Here is a 22,616-nt window from a genome sequence, read left to right as displayed (position 1 = left end):
CACCAGTTCAGTTTCGGTGATGTACACAATATTTACAAAGATAATTTCAAACAGGATGACACAGAACAGGGGCCTAATTCACAATGTTTTTTTTTTTTGCTGCGCAATATTTAGCCAGGAATTTACTTATCTTGAGGGGGTGTCATAGTAATAGCATAGAGTAACTTATAAAGTTAAGAGGAGCCACTCCCATAGGCCCCTGCCGCTAACGTAGGCTTGCAGCGCTCCAAACGGTCGTTAAAAACCTTCGCAGCCTCAGAGATGAAATACCGCAGAAAAGGATGTCTCGAAGACCATCTTGTAGTGAGTAGGAATCCGAGCAGCCTCCGAGACCACTTGTTTTGTGTGCTCGTCTCTGAGGCCATACTTTAATTTTCTTTAACGGATCATTTACATGCATCAACGAGCTTCATGTAAGCTGCATCACTAGCGTGGCATGCTCACGATGCGAAAGTGTGTCTAGGCACACATTTTAAATAAAACATTGGAATTAATGGAGGAGCGAGAACTTTTATTTTCAAGTGATATTCTTGGTAAGCACATGCCTGCTTTCATTTAGTTTGATAAATGCACATGCCCATGATATTGTTTGATAAATGCACACACATTAAAGCACATGCCCTGTCGAACACAAGTCAACTTGCCGAAACACTGTTTCTAGCGACGTTCTTTCTCGAAAAATTTCTGATCGCTTCGAGTCTCTCCGTGCCTCTGAACTTCAGCCCCATTTGGTGCTCAAGTTCTGTAAGAAAACTATGTGCGCCGCCATAACAAACGTGGTCAAGTCAAATACGACGTGTCCCGCTCACAATTGATAAATTTTGCAATGGTTCGAATATTCTGGGTTCTACAATTGCTCATTACGTCCGAATGTCAGTTTTAAGTTAAAGCTGCTTTTATAGATTGACACTTCCACACTACATGCATGTCTGTTTTTTTAATAAAAAGTGCAATAAAGAAGGTTCATTTTATTTGTGCTGATCGAGTTTCGTCTTACTAAGAAATCAGTTAGCTAATATTTCGCCTCTTAAAAAAACGCGAACAAAATTTATAAAAGAGGAACAAAATTATACGAATTGACACATCGCCAAAGCGGCTAGCAGACCTGGAAGAAGGCACGAGTGCATTCCGCTTTGATGCGAAGTGGGAAAGGAGGGCTTTCACGGCAACCCACCTCCTTTCAATTTTTTGTCTTTTCCTTCCACTTTGGTACGTCACCAGTGACGTTATGAAAGAAATTTTCTGTTCGTGATTATTTTCTAGTAAGATGCCCACAACCATGAGTGGTAAAAGCGGCGGTGCCGCTGCCGGCAGCGAATACATGGCAGGTATAAGGAGTTTCCGGCCCCTGTTAAAATCGAGCACCGTATTGTGGCGGCCATAGCGGTATTCTGTAGCTAGGCGTGAAAGGTTGCCTTTCTTACAATAATCTTATTACAAGTCACAGCAGCGGCTTTTGTACCTGCGGAGAAATTCTGCAGAAATCAGGAACTGCAGTAATAGAATGGTATCTTGAGCGCATTATCATAGGTTCCATGCAAGCCCGCATTTTGATAAAGCAAGATTGCAAGAATATTAATACCTTCACGCTTAGATATGTGGCCACGTAAAACGAGGGAGATTTGTCGGGAAGTGTTTTAGTGGTAATGAATTTCTGAAAACACGATGCAGTTATCGTCCTGCGGTGTTTGCGTGAGCCAAGATAGAACAATGGAGGTTCACGAGTTTTGGCGTCAAGTTTCATTGCCACGCACGCGAAACAAGAGAGTAAAAGAGAGAGAGAGAGAGAGACGGTTTCCGCGCGACTCTCATTTCGTCTTCGCGAAAGCTTAAACCGAAGCGATCGAGCAGATGAGAAAGACAATCCTTTGGTACAGATGACGTCATGGAAAGCTTCCGCAGAGCGGCATCGGATGCTTGGAGAGCATAAAAAAGCTGAGTCCGTGTTCTATGGGAATGACAGCCACAGAAAAAGCAAGATGAAGTGTGACTCTCTTTATCTGTGAGAATCAAAACTAATTATGAAAGTTGTGAGTTAATTAGCAAAAGTGTGTCTAAATGACGATGCTAGAAACAAACTGAGTATTGATTGAGTGAAAGTGACGGAATTCAGGATAGTTGATTAGCGTTGTCTGACGCTGATTTACAGTGAATGATAGTACAGCCATACTTAGTGGCATTTGCTATCTACTCACCTTACGCGAACGCCTTCCTATTTTTTTCTCTATTCGTGATCTACTCTCACCAGACGTTTTGCATTTGGCATCTTTCGAGCGAATGACCATATATTCGAAATGGGTATATGCTTCAATGGTAAACTGCCATCTGAAGCACTGCAGCAGTAGAAGAGTGGTCACAGCGTCCAACTCTAAGCTAGGAGGTACTGGGTTCGATTTGCAGTGTCACCGAGTACTCTTTCAACGGGTTCCCCAGTTTGGGAATATGCGTTGCGGCGGGCACTTTTTTCTCGAGAAGGGGGCTTTTGCGCTCTCTTCTTTCCCCAACTTTTTGACTCAACAGCACTGTACCATGCTCCCTCATGAATTACAGAATTTAGAGTTCATCTTTCTCCCTCCAATCTCTGTTATTGCAAGAATTCCCAGTGCCGAAACACCATCATCATACTTGATGTAATACTTTTCACGTGTCTGCATATTCGGCCGATGGTAAGACAACACAATGTTTCGAATAAAATATAGACAGGAAGTGAGCCACTTGCTTGAAGCGAAGATGACTGCCTTTGTCGGGAAACGTTTTCGTGCTCGTTTGGTGGGATTCATTACACGCAGCAAGGCAAAAAAGCACGGACAGAGATAGAAAAAGCAAACAGTGTTAAGTTTGTGTCTTCTCTCTCGGTATCTGTCATGTTGCACGCTTCCATGTAATGCCGCTATAAATGGTTATAAAGAACTACAGCTGGCTACCGAACTCTGAAGAGATGGTCTCCGCTTAACCCAAGCGGAACAATGTAGTGGCAAATTAATTTGCGTCATATGGAGATGCTGTGCTTTTGATTACAACACAAAAATTTTTAACCAAAGTTTATTTTTTATTAGCATCAGTTTTAATACAGATGCCAGGTGCATGGATAAAATGTGTATGCAGTTTGGCTAGGTTTGTGCCCTTAGTAGTAATTGCCAACATGTATTACAATATGCAGAAGAATCACACAAATATGTTCATGAACAGCCACGGGTGATAGCTTGGATATTCCGGTTGCAGTGAACGAACTGAAATCGACATAATCAACAAATGCAATGTGGAGAAGCAATGCTATGTAGAGGAGCTGTGCTATAACCTAACTTTGCTGGTTGGTTCCACTTTTCACAATTCTTGCTCCCGACTGTACGTTCGAAAATGAAACAACTTCTTCGATTTCACACATTTTGTATGAGGTTGCATTTCTTTGCATGTAGGAGAAAACAAATTGAAAACTATAATGGTACAGAAGCACGAGAACTACAAAGAACATCGGCAAAATTCTGATAAATTTTACTCTAAAGGATCAAAAACGGCTTTCATTCAAAACATACATACATACATACATACATACATACATACATACATACATACATACATACATACATACATACATACATACATACATACATACATACATACATACATACATACATACATACATACATACATACATACATACATACATACATACATACATACATACATACATACATACATACATACATACATACATACATACATACATACACAGAAGTGTAAATAGCCCCGCCGCGGTGGTCTAGTGGCTAAGGTACTCGGCTGCTGACCCGCAGGTCGCCGAATCAAATCCCGGCTGCGCGGCTGCATTTCGGATGGAGGCGGAAATGTTGTAGTCCCGTGTGCTCATATTTGGGTGCACGTTGAAGAACCCCAAATGGTCGAAATTTCCGGAGCCCTCCACTACGGTGTCTCTTATAATCATGTGGTGGTTTTGGGACGTTAAACCCCACATATCAATCAACAAGTGTAAATAATCAGATTAACTGCTATAAGTTAACAATTCTGATACACTCAGTTTTGAATATATGAGCCTTGATTGATATGTGCTGGGAAAATATAGAAGCCTGAAAGAGAGTAACTTGTGACAGAATTTCCTCACACTGTTGTGCTTGAAAGTGGGATTTCTCGAACCATTTTTGAACAGCTTGATGCATAGTTTCTGCTGCTGTTTACTAACAAACAATTATCACATTAAATATTAGATGAAAACCCCTGATAACGTATGCTGAGGAATAGGGCCACGCATCACAATTCGGTGCATGTCTGCAGTATTACTCTACGTTTATTTACATAGCTCGGCTCATCTACACCACAATAACAAGCCATGTTTGTACACGTGAGCTGAAACACCGGCACAGCGCAAAGAAATTCTAGACAATACATAAACAAAATAAATTGCCCCGCCACGGTGGTCTAGTGGCTAAGGTGCTTGGCTGCTGACCCGCAGGTCGCGGGATCGTATCTCGGCTGCGGTCGCTGCATTTCCGATGGAGACAAAAGTGCTTTAGGCCCGTGTGCTCAGATTTGGGTGCACGTTAAAGAACCCCAGGAGCTCAAAATTTCTGGAGTCCTCCACTACGGTGTCTCTCAAAATCATATGGTGGTTTTGGCACGTCGAACCCCACACAGTTCGTTTCGACCCTATTTAACATAAAACATGAACTAAAGAATAAAAACGTAATAAGCAAACATTTATTGTTCCTATGAGTGCCTATTTTGAGGTTCGTGCCTACTGTTCGCGTTAGGCCTTTCACTGCCTAAAAATGTCTTTTCACGTTGATCGAGTACGCGTTTTGCTGAAATTAGCTGTTAATTTAGAGAAAACCAGAAGCACTTAGTGTGGACATAATAACTACAACACGCGCATAGCGCGTTTGTAGTTAATATTGCCACACTAAGTTAATAGTTAATATGATCGACAGAGTAGCAATTGACCAAAAAATCTACGCGACGTGCAGTCGGAAGAACGCTTCTTGAAAACACCAGGCGATGCGGGCCAAGCAAAACGAGCCGCCAGGCCACATCATACTACTAATATTTGTACACAAGCCTCCTATGGTGCAGTTCTGAGAGAAGCATATGAGCAGAAGACAAAGAGAAATTAGGAAAATGTCCACGATACTACAGAGACTGTTCTTGTTCTGTTGGCCGCGTTGCGTTCTCACTGAGCGACAGTGCCACCAGGTAAAGTGAAGACCATGCTGCAGACCATGCTGCCTCTAGAAAAACAGTGCTACTTGGTTTTTTGGGCACAGCCAGGAGTATAGGACGCCTAAGGCGATGTTTTTTAGTGTACGTTAAACTGCTGAAAAGTGCATTTGATGAAATTATGCCGGTATCGTTTTTCGCATAAACTAAATCTGTTTTTGAGAGAATATCGAATTCCCATCTTGGCTCTGTCTGAGGCCGGGTTACCGAGACAAAGAACAATCTATAACTAAGTCACTCACAAGAACCCCACCATAACGTCTTTCCAGTATGAAACCACCGCTTTTTATATTCGAAAAGAAATAGCACACGTTACAACAACAGGGCTGACTTGTAAATATGTTATAAAAGTTTTGGCTATAAGGGCTTAGACAGCAAACCACAAAGTCAGCATTGCATCAGTGTATGCATCTCCTCACAAAAAAACCTCAATTGAGAAGTTTTTAGAAGATCTGAGCCTTAATTTCCCCGCACTGTGCATAATTGGTGGTAATTTCAACGTGCATCACACGTCATGAGGGGATGAGAGTTCGGATGCACGTGGACTTTGTCTGGCAAGTCATATTGATAAGCTAGGCTTATGCATTGCTAAAAATGGCAATGTAATGCTCTTTAGGCCCCCCGCTTGTACAATTATTATTGAACGGACTTTGCATACAAGGGACGTTCAAATCACGTGTTGTACAGCTCCAGACAGAATGGGAAGTGGTCATTTCCTTATATTTAGCCGTGTTCCGAGATACCAGTAGATGGTACCAAAATGCAGCAAAATAACTTATTGATATCACTACCGGGAGTACCTAGATCATCGAACAGGAGACATAATTCAGGGTGTATACTTGCGAGCAGAACAGCTGCGATCACTATACTTAAGCTGCTGGCACATTTTCTAACACCGGACCTAAAACTCCTTAATTAGTGTGTTGCAAGAAAAAGGCCATATAAAAGAGCATGTTAATGCCATCTCTGGCCGAAGAATTTGCTGGCGTTTATGTAATTGGAAGAGAAAGTGAACCACATTCTTAATTTCCAACTCGTTCTTCCTGTGTCATCGATGCACCTTTTTCGCTGCGGGAAGTGACGTCATTCATAAGTTCTCTCCGGCAACATTGTGCTCCTGGCCTTGAAGGTATTACGAATTAAATTATTTCAAATCTGACTGCAGAAGTAAGGAGTAAGCTTCTGACGTTTTTTATTGTGTGTGAGAGTCGGGCAACATTTCTCAAATCTGGAAAATGACCTAGGCAGTGCCAGGTGAAGACAGCTCAGAGGCGACATCATAATGACCAGTATTATCACTAACTTCGTGTGTGGAAAAGCCCATGTAAAAGCTGACATGTGCTCGGCTGACATGTTACATCACAGGGCTCTTCCGGCACGTATGTCTGGGTTTTGGCCCAGATTATGTGCACAAGAAAATATCCTAGACTTGGTGAGACACATAGAACACCAACGAGCAAATGGTTTTTTCAACGCTGGCAATAATGCTGGACGTTTCAAAAGCGTTCGACTACGTGTTTCAGAGGGCGATAATTAGCCATCTTGTGTCTATGAAAATAGCAGGGCACCTCTTATGGTTTGTCCATGTGTTTATCAGTGATCGCTCGATGCAGGTGAAGTTAGGGAAAGTGCTCAGTAGCCCAAGGAAAATCCCTAGAGGAGTGCCACAGGGCAGTGCCCTGCCTCCAATGTTGTTTAATGTGACCATGGCTTGTGCTACCAGATGCCATCAAGGCCTTGAGCAAAGCAGTTTAATAATCAATTTATGCAGACGACATTTACATCTCGCTGGCTTGATATCAGCGTAAGCGATTTGATATAATTGACCAAAGGGTTGTACTCTCCGCACAGACCAAACAAAATTAGCAGGAAAGTCTCGATTTATACTATTCCCAGGCATGCGAAAAAAGATAAACAACGATGAAGTTGTCACATTCGAATGCATCAATTCAGCAAGCTAAGTTCATGAGATTGCTTGGAGTCCCACTGGACTCCAGGGCGAATTGGCTACGTGCAGTAGACACGACGATATCAGCTCTGTCACCCCGTATCAACATTGTTCGAATGATGGCAGGAACAAGCTGGGGGAACCGCCCAACATCAACGATAAGGTTACACTTGGCAGTAATTGTCAATCGTGTACTCTACCAATTGTATCTGATTTCTCCAAGTGACTGACAGTATGAACGGCTGGAAATGCTTCATTGTAAAGACCTAATGGTTGCTTGTTTCGGAGTGCCCAAGTTTACAGCGAGCGTAAAAGTGAGCACGTGTACCGCCGTTGCGTCTTCTCGCCTCTCAACGACTGCTCACGCAGCTTTGCCGACTTAGTGAATCGAGCTCAGGACGAGCGCTACTCAGTTGCCTTTGGTGACGTACAGAATCGCGAACTTTCGTGGTCCTCCACACCTTTTACCATCTTCGCTAGGAATTTCCCAAACACAGACAACTTCGACAAGCCCCGCCTTGGCCATTTGAGAACGCTGACTGTCACGTGAGGATTCCGCAGATACACTGCTATCACTCCATGCCAAGAGCAGAAGCATGTTCTTTGGTACTTGGAAATATTGAAGAAAAATATGCCGACCATTTGAAAGCTTTTACTGATATACCGGTCGACGTGTAGCGCGGAGCAAGGGCTGCAGCGTATGTGATCCCGTTCCTAAATGTTCGTGGGTTAGCGTGACTCGAGTATGTTGTTTCGTCGACAGCGGCTAAAGCTTCGATTGCTTTTGGATCAGTGATATCAAAGATTGCTTCAAATTGTAAAAGAGCTGCACGGCGTTGGTCTGAATGTAAAGTTTCAATGGATTCCATAATATGTGAATAAAGCGGGTAATGTGGTGGCTGACAGACTTGCACGGAATGCTTTGGAACTTACACTAACGAAGAATGAAACAATCATTTCCATTCGACCCGCCATGGTGGTGTTGCGGCTAATGTACTTAACTGCTGACCGAAGGTCGTGGGATGGAATCCCGGCTGCAGTGGGTGCACTTGCGGTGGAGGCAAAAATGCTGTATGCCCGTGTGCACAGATTTGGTAGGACGTTGAAGAACCCCAGGTGGTTGAAATTTTTCAACCCCTCCACTAAGGCGTTCCTCATAATCATATGGTAGTTTCGGAACATTAAACCATACATATCAATCAAGCATTTATTACGTTATGGCTGACGCCTCACAAGTCATGTATGACAATAGGGATATTAAGGGAAGAGGTCTGTCTGCTTCATCGCATCCGAATGGGGTCAGCGGGTACACCAGCGTGGCTCCACAAGATTAGACTTTCCGTGACGCCATTTGTGCCCGACTTGCAAGGAGTGTGGTGACATAGAACGCTATTTACTTAAGTGTCGGCAGCATTACACAGAACGGCATTGTTTATTTGAGGAACTACAATGTTTAGGCTCATCAAGTGACAGTGTAACTGATATTGTGTTTCCACAAGGTTACTGGATCTTCAAGAAGCAGCTGCCGTGACTTATCTTGAAATTTTAAACTGATACAGGCCTTGCATGTCAATGTCATTGAGTGACGATTATGTTAGAGTGTGGTGCAGTGAGATAGGGGTCTGGTCTGGTACAATACTGCGTGCAGAATACCACACAGGCCGCCAGCTAGAGATACTTCGCGCTGCGCGCAACTTTCTAAAAACACGCCCACGCTTATATGAAAGCAAAAAAAGGACATTAGTTCTATACAATTAGCATAGAAAAGAGGAAACAGGGTTTGGCAGTTGCCTGCAATTTTTTCAAAGCTAGATCCGCCGGCTACCTACACCCTCGCAATCCTAATGCTGATCCTAACGCGTTAGTCACGTTTTTCTCTACCATGGAGGAAGGAAAAAACTGAGGAGAGGCTGTGACGTCACATTTTGTGAAGCTGGAAGTAGGGAAGAGTAGGAGCGCTTCTCTTCACCCTTGTGGGTACGCTCATCTGGTTAATAGGAGACGATATCACGTCGCGCTGACAAGAGCGCAGGGACATCGCCAGCTGACCGAGCCGGAAAGCGATACATCTGATTCCATCGGCTAAAAAGCTGTGATGCCGTTGATAAAACGGGAACCAAGTGTCAGCTTCCACATGTGAGTGTATAAAATTTTTTTTATGTTCGATGCATAGTATGATCGTTAGTATCCTCGCAGAACATAATGCATGATACTGCATGAGTCAGCGTATAATTCGTGAGGTTTATTTGTGGATCTTGGTGACAGTTCTAGAACGCAATAAAACGCAGCGCAATTAACCACGACCCTGACGACACGGCACAGCTAGCGCAGAAGTTTCTTCTTTCATTCGGTTTGACCACGTTGTGGTATCACTGTGTTTCAATTTATTTATCACTATTTGTCCATGTGTCAATAACGTCAGCGAATTCGCGTACATTTATAATTGCTTTTGTGCAGGTTTCTCAAAGATACCAGTTGAAGGAGACTATGAATCGAGGCCATTAGACCCAGCCAACGCGACTGAGAACCAACAAAATGGTCTTTTATGTGCTCAAACACTTCCCCCTTGAGCCCTTCAATCGGGCGGCGCCAGTGGCAGTTTGCGTTCATGAGGATACCATTCTCACCAACGTCTCTAGAACTAGTTCTAGAAACGTTGGTTTCTACTGCCGTGAGAAACCGCAACGACGCGCGCGCTGCAGATTTCAATGCCCAACCTTTATTGGAGAGACATGCAAATTGGCTGCATAGGTATGCGTCGGTATTTTGCCCAGGCGGGTGTACAGGAAATGGAACAAAGCTTTATTGAGTGCAAGCGTTGCTATTGATATTTTAAAATAAACTTCCAGTTACGTGCTTCAAGCCTATTGAGCTGAATCCAAGAAAAAAAACTGTGTACCTCGGCAAGGTAATCGCCATGAACTTTTTTTTTTCAGGTGAACTGGTAAGTTAATGGCACGTGACATTATTTAGCAGTGCCATCTGCATTAGCCTTCCTCCATAGAAGCATGTTGCACCTCAGATTATCCCTTGAATCAGCGCGTCATAACATTCGCGCCATAGAGTTTCATACAATCGCACCAACGTACAGTGGGGCGGGGTGGTCGTTCAGGTACGACCGCTTCGAAGAGAACTTCGGCCCATGTAAAACTACTTCGCTCAAAACGCAATGGAATCTGAACACTTCAAGCAGCTTCGCAAATCGCCTTCTTGTGTCAAACAGAAATGGGTTAGGCACGTCTTTTCCACTCTTAACGATGCAGCCTTCAGTAATAGCACCGGGCCAACGCTTTCCAATCGTCACCGTCGCGCACGGAAACTGGTCACCACTGTCTCTAACACTAAGAGCAGCCGGAGGTGTCGTTCTATTCTCGCAAATGTATTCTTTCATCGCGGAGGAGTGCAACACCACGGTGTCGAAGGCAAACAGAGAAGTTGCGGCGCGAAGCCTTCTCAGAGAAGCTGTCGTGGGCTGTGAAAACCTCTCACGATGACACGCTGAATGCTGCGCCTGTACGCGTGACGACATACACTCACTGTGGGATGAACTTCTGACACCTTAGGTCATCCGCGAACACAACGATCTCATAAAAATGCAGATTCACAGACAACAAGCCGATTAAAGGTGTGATTTGCCGACGAAGCAAGACGACGGGGCCATGACGGGGCATCGACGGCATGCCCACATTGCCATAGCAACCATTGCAAAAAAGCACGTGACTTCCACCACACTTTCTTTTCTGCCGCTTGGTTAGCGAGGGCCTCTTCTCAGTTTTCCTTCCATCATGTTCTTTACTGTTAAGGTGCGATTATAGTGCGACGTCACGACGTAGGGTACACGCGCGCATGCGCAGCGCAATGTCGGCGAAAACAGGTAACCGTTCGAATCATTGCCGCAGCCAACGCACAACTAGACTCGGCCGATGCGCTGCGAGGCATGTCACGCTCGCCAACGTGCCGATAACATCGGGAGTATAAGCGCACCTTTACGTGAGCGTGGGAGTGTATCTAGCAAGGGAAAGCGAGGCTAGGCTAGCGCTAGTGTCTACCTCCTCCCCATTTCAAATCGCCGTCACTTCTTTCAAGGGCAGTGAATCACCGCGGCTGCATGAGCGTGGCTACGCTGGGCTCTAGCGAGGGGAAGCGATGCTAGGCTATCGCTAGTGTCTGCCCCCTTACCCACTGAAAAACCCTGTCACTTGTTTTGAGAGTAGGGCAGCACTGTGGTTGCGCGAGCGCGATTAGACTGTACTCTCGCGAGGGGAAGAGAAGCTAGACTAGCGCTAGTGTCTGCCTCCTCCCCATTGAAGATCCCCGCGACTTGTTTCAAGGGTAGTGAAGCAATGCGGTTGAATGAGCATGGCTACGCTGTCCGAGAGCGAGGGGCAGTGATGCTAGGCTGGCACTAATATCTATCCCCATTCCCCACTGAAAATTCTATCACTTGTTTCTACAGTAGTGCAGCACCGCGGTCGCGTGAGCGTGACTAGCGTGTACACTAGCGAGGGCAAGCGAAGCTAGGCTAGTACTAGTGTCTACCCCCTTTCCTTTGAAGACCTTTGTCCCTTGTTTCGAGAGTAGAGCAGCACCGCGGTTGCGTGAGCGTGGCTAGACTTTACTCACGCGGGGGAAAGCGAGGCTAGGTTAGCACTAGTGTCTACCCCTCTTCCCTTAGAAGATCTCTGTCACTTGTTTCGAAAGTAGGGCAGCACCGTTGTTGCGTGAGCGTGACTAGAGTGTACTCTGCGAGGGGAAGTGAGGCTATGCTAGCGCTGGTGTCTACCCCCTTTCCATTGAAGATCTCTGTCACTTGTTTCGATAGTAGGGCAGCACCGCGGTTGCATGAGCATGGCTAGACTGTACATTAGCGAGGCTAGGCTTTCGCTAGGGTCCCCTTCCTCTCCTCATTAAAGATCCCCGTCACTTGGTTCAAGAGTAGTGCCGCTAAGGTGTTGCATGAGGGGGGCTAGAATGCAGTGTAGCTAGAGTGCACCCAACAAGCCAAAGCTAAGCTAAGCTAGTGCTGCAGCCTAGCCTATACGTCAGTTTGGCTTTAACGATCTTCATAAAGGCAGCTGTGGAAGGTCTGCCGAGCAATGCCGAAAGGTGTCCTTGTCAGGCAATGAACCAGTGGATCACAATGCTACTCCGTCAATGAAGAAACGGTATATGCCATTCAATTGGGAAGCAGGTGAGAAGACATTAGAATGATCAAAATATATTGCGTTTCACGTCCACTCTTAAACACGCATAAGCATAAAGCTTGCAACTTTGCTTACGCAACTGCCAATTTGAATAAGCCTTTAAATTGCGCAAATAACATGCATTTTGTTGTGATATCACTTCCATTCATATTAATTGTTTTTTATTTTATATCCACATTTGCATACTCGTATGCACAGAACTCACCTGTCCCCTTTACATAGAGTGAAGCCATATGCGAAGCTTCACTGACAGAAACCTGTTTCAACTTTAGCGGTTACAATGTAGCAATCCACAATTGAAACGTCTCGGGTAACACCATACAATAAAAAGTATGCACTAATGGTTGAAGTACGCACTAGGGATAGATATTGCCATCGCGTTCAACTCTTAAAATAAAGCTCATCGCTCCCCAAATGTCGTGGACGTACAGAAAAGGTTCGTCACTGTCCATAAAAAGACGTGTCGCTGACAGGACCATTTATAAGACTAAATCTGCCTTGGACAAGAATCCCGGATTTCTTGTGCTAAAACAAGTGTCTAAAGTTTTACGCGGCGCAGATTGGAAGATTCTAGGTACGTTTAGAGCATCGCAATTGTCTGGGCACACATGCACTTCAGTGCTTCAGTGGACGTCGAGCGTTCCATTTCCGCATACCAACAAATACTGAGCGAAAGAAGGCACAACTTGCAGCCCTAGAACCTTGAGATGGTGCGGGTTTACGAGTGCTTTCATAGCATTTCTCACAGTGCCCAATTATCCTAGCTTTCATTTACATCTGTTTATACGGTTATTGTTCTAATTCTTTTCATGAAAAAAGTAAAGTTAGCTTACCCAAAGCACAGAATTTACCTGTTGTGTTAGGAGTCGAATATTTGTTTTGAAACATGCTGAATAAGTAGTCATAGATTGTACTTATATATGCCTAAACGATAGTTTTGAACGCCTATTTATGCCTATATGACTTTTTAGGACATACCATAGCCGTTTAAAAATTGTTTTTTTTTTTGTGTCTGAGGCGCCTGAAGTTGAGTTCTCCAATGATAAAAGTCAAACCACTACTATGGTATCCCCGCATATATAAAGATACCGCGAGAGTTCTGAACACGAAATTCAATTCAAGCGACTATAAAGAAGTGAGATCTAAACATAAGTTTAGAGTTGTTTCTTTTTTCTGAATTTGAGAAGGGTTCAGATCTTTCTTGTGATCTGTTCATTTAGCAAAGTGAGCAAAAAGACATTTTCAATTTATTTAACCCGGTCAGAAGCTATCAGAAGTGGTGTAGTGTCAAGAGCGCGCCCTTATCTCTAAGTTTTAGGAACTGGAATTATCAAGCAAACTTTTAATTAGAAATCATCTATAAAAATCTTATACAATAGCTGAAAAGAAAGCTAAGCTAAAACAACATCCACAACTTCTTCGAAAATAATTTTTAACATACTTGAGTTAATCCCATCTCCACCAATAGCTTAATATGCTAGTTTCCACAGCCGTGGCCCGTTTAACCATTTGAATCACGCTGATATCATCAAGCAACAATGGAAAGATTGTACGTGTTAGCAAGAAAAACGAGGACCTACTCTACAAATGTTTGCTACATTCATTTTTTTTCATAGATACTTCTGATTCCAGGGGGAATTTTAGGACAAAGGGAATATATATAATGAGCATTCTTGAAAACTGTTCAACGTGAACGAGACAGAGCACAAAGAAGAGAAACAAACAAGTGCTGGGTCTGTTCCAACTCGCCCACTTATCTTCTTCACTGCAATATAATAAGAATATTGCACAAAATTACATTGGTTGAATATGTCAGAAAACTTTGCAGGATTTACAAAAGTATTAGGCTACACATACTATAATTTTGCAAGCACATAGAGTAGACACGTGTAAATAATGAAGCACCAATACAAGAGTAAACTCGACGCCATGGAGGATAAAAACATGAATACACACAGGTCATGAATGAAAAGGCAGTTTTTATACAACGCAAACGGTAAGGTTTAAAGTTCACGCATAATTCCCACTTGGCAAACAGGAAAGCAGCTTTCGAGTAGTGATATGATTAAGCAGATGGACAATTTCATTCTCTTATCGTGCACCTGTGCAAAAATAATTAAAGCCTCATTTGTATGAAATTGGTGATGTTTATGATGGGGCGGTATACTCCACATGTTATACAGGTTCTAGGTGCAACCATTACAAAGCCGGTTAGAAGAAATAGTTTTCTGGCCTTTTTCGCGGTTATGGAGACATAGTGTTTTTTCCGGTTTTTCTCCATCAATTCAGAAGGGCAATCAGATATACGGTGTTGCTTAACTATAGACCTAACCACTTGCTCTTTACACACTGTGTAGTTTATTAAGTTATTTGTAAATGGGGACCAAGTAACGCCAGTGTAATGAAGTAGTCGTCTAACAAATGTCGAGAAGCTTTGTTGATTGTGGTGCTGAATGGAGACACCTTTTCGGGAAAAGGTAGCCTCTTTATTGCAGATGATGTTACATAATTTACATGCGCTTCCTTCCTCAGATCATCTCACAAGATTAGTCAAAGACAGCACTGTTCGTTCCCTGTATTGAGTTTGATGATGCCATTGTAATCAGAATGTTTACCACATATATTATATTCCCGTAGTAGCAAAACATTTTCGACACGCGTCAAGGTTTACATGGGGGTATAATTGCCGCGGTTATTGACTAGAAAAAAATGATTATGTTGTCATCATCCGCATAATTATTATTACGGGCATCACCACGTAATTATTTTTCCCGACCGACCCCACATTCACCGATCAACCCCACATCACCAAAATTTCCGAAGCTGCACTCCCTAATGCTACAGGACCTTGAGCTGCTATAGAACAACGCTGTGGTATCATGGTTTGTAACGCGCCTCATGAACGTTGTCACACAAGCTCTGTACTTGAAGTAATATGCAATCGGGTCAAACGCAACCATTTTGTTAAACGCTGACACACAGAACGCCACGACTATCTCACAAGCCGATAGTCGCTTATCACAGTTTATCTTAGCACGCACTTGCATACACTCTATGTACACGAGTAGAGAGTAGCAGGTTATCGTACAAGTGCTCGAGTCTGAAAGGTCTTACTACGATAGCTGGTCCGAGGAGTGAGCCAGCACTCCCAGTCACTCCTCCATCTTTCCGTAGGTCTCCTGTGCATTGTTATCTACAAAGCCACACTGGTGCATTTCTTGAACGGCAGTTTCAGGAATGACGACAACGCTGTTTTATTGCGATAAGAACTATATGGACACTTTCGGCTGGATTTTGTCGCTGGCGTCATTCACCGTGAATGTATACGTATCTATATGTATGAAAACGCAAGAAAGAAAAATAATTCAGGAAAATATTCCGGTGCATGGAACCGAACCACCGACCTCTGAATTGTGAGTGCAGGGCGTCAACCACTGAGCCACGACGGAGCACCTCCTTGAAAGTTCTAACGGCAAGCCATTTATGTCTACCACATACCACTGGCGATGGGCACCTTGGGGGAACTACCATGGCCTCCGAGAAGGCGTGCGCCGCGGGTTTCTCTCCAGCCGTCTCAATTGAACGGAGGGAGCATGTTTCCAGAGGTGCGCATGACCCGCTTTTTTCTCCGCACCGTGGCGCTGCTTCGTAGGGTCGAAAGGCTGCCACGCTTTTGGTGAAGCTTGCATGTGGTGACAAAAAAAAATGGTTTTGCGTTTCTATACAACTTCTCACTCATTTGCGAACGTTGGACCAAGGTGTTGGAGAGGCAAAGTCAATGCTTGGGCGTACATATTCTCAAATGGGCTTTTTGCTGCAGGTTTACGCCGCCCATATTAGAGCACTAAGAGTTACGATGCCTCTGCAAGAGATCCGAATGTGCTGGAAACATACCATGCTTCGAAGTTTACTGGCTGTATGAACAGTGCAGTGTGAGAGGACACTGACAAAGAAAAAAAAAATGACAGACCACCAGGGGAAGCAGAAGAGGGCCTCGTTCTACGCTCATGGTTACACTCGATTAAAGGGGATGATTTTTATTCCCTTTCATGAAACTAGCGCTGCTTTTGATTGTAAAGCCTTTTGATGAAACCTCCCGCGTCGAGCCGCAAAAGCAGGATACAAGGAGGAGGGTGTAGGCAGTTATGCGTCTAGACTATGTCTAGACTGAACGTCACTGGTTCCGCGACGACCACGGGCTGCTAACAGGCACGTTTTGCTCACTTGCGGTCGCCAATTCACACTGCGAGTTTTACGGTGTTCAGTCGGTACGTTGGGCAAACTAGCAACGAACACCGAATGTTTTTTGCTTGTTCAAGAAGTGTGAAACACACCTTCAGAGTTTGATGTCCCTAGTATGAAACACTGCGGTATTACACAGCAGTGACGATTTGCACTTTTTTATTTTTTTACTACCTTACTTCGGCGAATACTTAGTTTTCAATAGAAATATGTCATTCTGCTACATGTGCGACCCTTCATTTTGATTTAGTCGAGAGTAAAGCAAGAGAATACGACACTGTTATTGCCATTCTGCTACCAAATTACAATCGAAATTCGAATGATGAAAATAGAAACAATGACAACTCAGACACTGTCGTTGTGAAATACGTGGGGAGTAAATGTAGGTCGGCCAACGGAAGCCTTATACAATATTCCGGCTAATTATTTCACACGTATTTTATTTCAATGACATGACCAGGGCATCCAGTTATCTAGAGCATAAGTGCGCTTCGGTTGACCACCTCATAAATATCCTTGCGCGATATAATAGTAAAATTATGAATCAGGCTAGCAGAGCAATACAACTCAATGACGATGATGGGTCCAGTTTTCCCCTTACAAGTCTCCATAGGAAAGGAGGAATACTAGAAGCGCTCTATAGTTCTCAAATTGAGATATTTAGCACCGAGACAAAGTAGACCATAACAAAAACATTAATACTGCCACAGACAAGCTGATATAACTCTTGCCTATCAGTAAAATGCAGCAGTTGCCATGCTTTTCTTCGCAAATGCGACCTAAATAAGTGCACTAACAGAAAAAAGATACTTTCTTTCAATTCAGCCAGAAGATCCTGGCGAAGATTCTGGCTCGTAGGCAAAGAAACCCATGCGCATGCTGGAACCCCGTTCGCTCTGTTGTATCAAAGTGGACGATTGGGCTATTGTTTTCTACGTAGTACACTTACATCTCTGCTGCATCTCATGGTCTCAGCTGCCACCTGAACCCTCACTCAATGCGCCCTCTTGCGATAACCGGGAGCGTCAGGCGATAGTCATTGATTTTGCTGGGGAGCGCGGCGATTGGGACGGCCGGAAAGAAACACGCCGCGCACCCGCCATCTCGGAACCACGAAAATACTATCGTGTTTTCGGCATTACTAGCGAGATGGCGCAATGAGCTGCATCGCTATAGCCCCTGGGGCTTTGCGCATTGCCAGATCGTCACGACGCGGCGGCACGCACTCTCATCTCCCAAGCGTATTTTGATCCGCTGAAAGGGGACGCTTTCGCGTGCGCTCGCTTAGCTCGCGATGGGGACTATCGCTCGCCTTAGGTTTCACCGGAACAAGTTTGTTGTAGTTACCGGGCACACAATGGTCACTGCACTCATTGCATTGTCTCCGTTTGCGAAAAGAGCGCGCTTTTCAGACACAGTGAAGTAACAACTGAGACGCTTATTCCCACTCATCGATACCTGTGAGTACGTTTAGTGCGTCATTTCTGCGTGAGAAACGCGGGGCAAGTTTCAATCTGCTTGCCATTCTTCGCGTGACCTTCCAATTTGTATCGCGTCCATTGCTTCGCCTTTGCGGCAAGGCTGTGACTTTTTTTTCTTTGGTACCTTTACGGGCCAGATCGGAAGCACCGTCTCTAGCGCAGGCGCTAAGGCTGTATAACAGTAAAAACAAAATAGAAAATTTGTGCACTTCATGGGATAATTTCGCTTTGCTATCTTACTCCCCGATGAATCGCATAAATCCCACGTGCATGACGTTTAACTACCAACTAGCATAAGCAATGTTCCTAGCCTCAGTCTAATTAGGACTCGAACGCCAAAAGAAAGTTGTTACATAACTACATAGGGTATTCAGAAACGTTCCACATTAAACAACTGTAACACTCTGAAACAACTGAAATGTTCTCTTTATTTGAATGTATAAATATACCGACCTAGCTTCGTCGAACAAATGCAGTAATAAACATATATAAATGAACAGATTGAAGTGGTGAGGTGCGTCATCACATTGTTTTACGTCACAAGCACTAAGAAAACAGCTTTCTCACTGGTCTACGAAATAAAAGTAAAGAAAAAACGTTTCCCCGTGTCATGAAAATCAAAATAGCACGGCCGTGAAATAAACACGGTCAAATTAGTCAAGCGCCAGACAAGTAAAAAATCGCAGAAATAACTCTTATACAGCTATCTCAGTCCTACACCTGCGTTAGCTCTCTTACTCAGTGTATATAAACAAAGTCCCTAAAATAACACAGGTACAACAAGGTCCAGCATCATTCACATCCATTTCATTCCGTGCACGGAGATAAAAAAAGAACACACACACAGATAAAAAGAACTAAAGGACAGCCAGACTGCAGCCATCCCTCCCCTCCGGCCAAGTCATCCCTCCACACATATTCTCCGCTATCCCCGACGCGCCGATAAGAAAGGCACAATTTTGCGCGCGCACATGAGAGGGACGGAAGAGACGGCACGCCAGCCCACAGAGTCCATCGATAGTCACGCAACAACGACGGCAAAGCAGGGAAACGAGGTCGCGCAGCTGTGGTGGCAGTGACACACGCGGATTGCGACAGTGCGCTGCATTTCTGTCACGCCCGCCGATGCGTGTAGTCGTAGTAGAGAGTGAGCAACGTCGCTGAGCAGCATGGCAGCGGCGCACGTGCTTGACTATGTGCTCTACGCGGTGATGATGGCACTGGGCGTGGCGCAGGGCATATACGTTTCGTGTCGCAAGCGCCACGGCCACGACGTGAGCCGTGAGGCCTTCCTGGGAGACCGCAGCCTGGGCGTACTCCCGCTAGCCGTGTCAGTGCTCGTCTCCACCGCCTCGCCACTCGGACTGGTGGCCCTGACAGCGCACTTCTACGCCTACGGTCTGCACCTCGCCTGGAACTTGCTCATCACTGTGGCGGCAGTACCGCTCGTCGTGTACTGCGTTGTGCCCGTCTTCTACAGGCTCGGCGTCACCTCCGTCTTCGAGGCAAGCGCTGTCAAGGGCTTCCCGCGTCCAGCGGGGCCCACGCGCGTTCGGGTGAAATGTTTGTATAAGGGCGCTTGCGCAAAGCCTTCATGTGTACATGCAGAGCGCGTCGAAGTTCGAGAGCGCGCACTGCGAAAAGAATTGAGTGCAGGGAGTGACAACCACCGTGCGTACTCTTAACGTGTGTTCAAGTTCCTGCCCGATTACTGCCGCGCTTTCATAGCACTTGCTCTTTCAGGCCCGTATGTTGTATCTAACAGCGTGGCCTCTTAACATTACGCAACGCTGTGCGCAGGCATCTATAAACATGGAGCCTCAAAGACCGTCGTTTAAAACTCTTCGTTGTTTCTCACGTGCACGCGTTTTCAAAACAAATGCCCCTCTGGCCGGCGATGTGCCGCGGGGAGTCGTACCATTGTCTCCACGTCAGCCACCCCATAGTCATAAAGCAACTGGCTCACTAACTAAATGCGTCACAATATCTTGGCATGGCTGCATCACCAAATAATGCCACCTGAGAAAAAATGTCGGAATCAAACGGGCTTTAAAGGCGCTTTAGGCGCTTTAAATGTCGCAACCAAAGGGGCCTTAAACCTGGCGCCAAATAGATTGCTGTGCCACTTGGTGACGAAAAGGTGAATCACGTCTCGCGTCTCACGTTACTTGGCACGATTATAAAGGTCATGTGTGTTCAAGAGCTGCAGATTTAAGTTTGTGTATTGTTTCAATTTGTACGCATTCTTTCGCGAATTGTTCAGCAAAACTGCTTCTTTATAACGCCACTTTTTGAAATCGAAAATTGACTTGACAACTAAACAATTTGTGACGCTGGGAAGTTAGAACATTGAACATGTGAATTGTTGGCAACATTAGCGCGATCTTCTAAAGCAATTTTTTTCATTCTCAAAGAAATACATGGTGCTCCTTAGAAAACAGGAATAAACATGTGTTTTCTTTGGAGCCGCGATGATATATTTTTCTCTTCGTGACTGTATTGTCATCGTTCATTCAGCCACTGCCTTAACAGACAAACCTAGTAGAAAAGTGCGCTCTCTGCTCATTGATTTTTTATCAATGGAAACGCTCAATGCTATGTTATTAATTACGAATCGAAAACAAAATTTACCAGGCATCTCGGGCATGAACCCTTGACCTCCGAATTATATAATAACTTCGAATCTTGCGAATGCTTTGGGTATCAGTCTGATGTTCAGTAGGAGTCAAGCAGGGCTCGAACGATGGGGAATGCCTAACAATGAAAGTGAAGAGGAGGGTACAATGTTTAGAAATACTTGGACAACCCTAATAGGAATAGTGCACATTGTTTTCATCTGCATAGTTCGTGTTCTTAATATTCGTTTCTTGGGTGATCCAGTCCATTTGGTTCTTGTTTCTGAAAGTTACACCTATTATTTTGATTTCGTTGTTAAGGTCATCTTAGTCGAAATCAAGAATACGCCAGGCAAGTAGCACGTATGCAAAAGTACCATTGGTCATTAAGGGTAACAGACTAGACTCTAAGAGAAAGCAAGTGCGTGATTTGCGGGCAGTAGGTTAGGTTGGCAGAACAACTAAACAGCTTTCGGGTATACCGCTGGGATGCATCATGCCGCTCATATTAGAGGGGGCGGTTGCCTAAAGTAACGCCGGTGTGTAGGGGGCGTGGTCTTGACTTTTTTATTTTTATTAGCAGAAAAGCCCCTTTATAGCATAAGTGCTGTTCATGTGGTTTCACGCTGGTTTACCTCATCTGTCCTTATTTGTGATGAGAGGCTTGGAAGTGAGGGAGGGGGAGGTGCTGACAGGGGGGGGGGGGGTGATCGCTCCTACCAGCCACCTCTAGATTTGCCACTGGTATACATATATAACGCGGTCACGGCATGCTCAAGACCGGGTTGGTCGTCGAAATATGATAGAGCCTTTGCTTTGCAGCGAACGCCGTCAGGATGATGACAAGGACGATGATGATGACCACAGTTCGTCTGTGCAATGCCTTCTCTATTTTATCAATGCCACACAAATGCGCGCAATCTAGCAAGCAGTTCATCACCTTCTTCTCTAGCCGTTTCCTGCTCTCGCACATCGCCTAGCATTCGTGTGTACTTTGCGATCATGCGGTAGAAAACCCCTCATTCAGTGCCTCACGATGGAAATCATATGAGTTAATTTTTAAATGCGGAGCATTTCTTATCGAACTTCGGCGACTTGAGCGTATCTATCTATCCAGCCGCCTACGACTTTTAGCTCTCTTGGCCGTTTCGATAATGGTATCAATACTAAACTTGCTATGGCGAAACGTGACTGTAAAGGAACATACTTGACTAGTTATAACATGAAAATCATGACATAGATGTCATGAATGTCATGATTTACATCTCATGGTCCTCCAGCTGTTGGGGTGGTTTCGCTCACATGGCATGTTGCAAAACTGGTATGGTATGTGATGATTGCATGGCGAACACAAGCGACAAACCCTAACATGAAAATCATGACATGCGTGTCATGTAACATGACTACATGCCAAGCTCATGATGCGCTCACGCCTGTTTCGCTAGCGTCACATATACTGAATTTCGTATTACGGTACGTGAATGGATGACGAAGGCATGTGACTGGTGCAAACATGACAATCATGAGATGCGTGTCGTAACAAGATGATTACATGCTACGCTAATGATGCGTTGGTGGCCGTTTTGCTAGCTTCATTTATACCAAAGCCGTATTATGGGACGTAAATGTATAACGATGGTATGATAATGTTGCAAACATGATAAGCATGAGATGCGTGTCATGTAAGAACATGACTACATGCTACGCTCATGGTGCGCTCGTGGCCGTTTCACTAGCTTCACATGTACCAAACTCGGTATTACGCGACACGAACGGACGATAGTTAAACCCATACAAATATAAAGAAAGCAACAGAATACCAATCAAGAAGGGTGTAAGGCAGGGGGACACAATCTCCCCAATGCTATTTACCGGGTGCTTACAGGAGGTTTTCAGA

General features: G+C 44.6%; 2 protein-coding genes across 4 annotated transcripts in view; one reads left to right on the top strand and one right to left on the bottom strand.

The window, feature by feature from the left end:
* Positions 1-22,616, bottom strand: part of LOC119161865 (zinc finger CCHC domain-containing protein 24) — a 251,549-nt gene that overhangs the window by 136,103 nt on the left and 92,830 nt on the right. The gene's annotated exons all lie outside the window — the stretch shown is intronic.
* LOC119160949 (sodium-coupled monocarboxylate transporter 2) overlaps positions 19,090-22,616 on the top strand; it is a 77,964-nt gene continuing 74,437 nt past the window's right edge. For both annotated transcript variants that reach the window (XR_012887556.1, XM_075880190.1), the window contains exon 1: positions 19,090-19,609. Coding sequence is in view for 1 of the 2 variants with exons in the window: in XM_075880190.1 (XP_075736305.1) it covers positions 19,274-19,609 (336 nt within the window). In the remaining variant the exon portion in view is untranslated. The remainder of the gene's footprint in view (positions 19,610-22,616) is intronic.

This window comes from Rhipicephalus microplus, chromosome X (genome assembly GCF_043290135.1).
Source record: "Rhipicephalus microplus isolate Deutch F79 chromosome X, USDA_Rmic, whole genome shotgun sequence".
Lineage (NCBI taxonomy): Eukaryota > Metazoa > Arthropoda > Arachnida > Ixodida > Ixodidae > Rhipicephalus > Rhipicephalus microplus.
The sequence above is the reverse complement of the archived record's forward strand: the minus strand, read 5'-3'. Positions and strand labels throughout refer to the sequence as shown.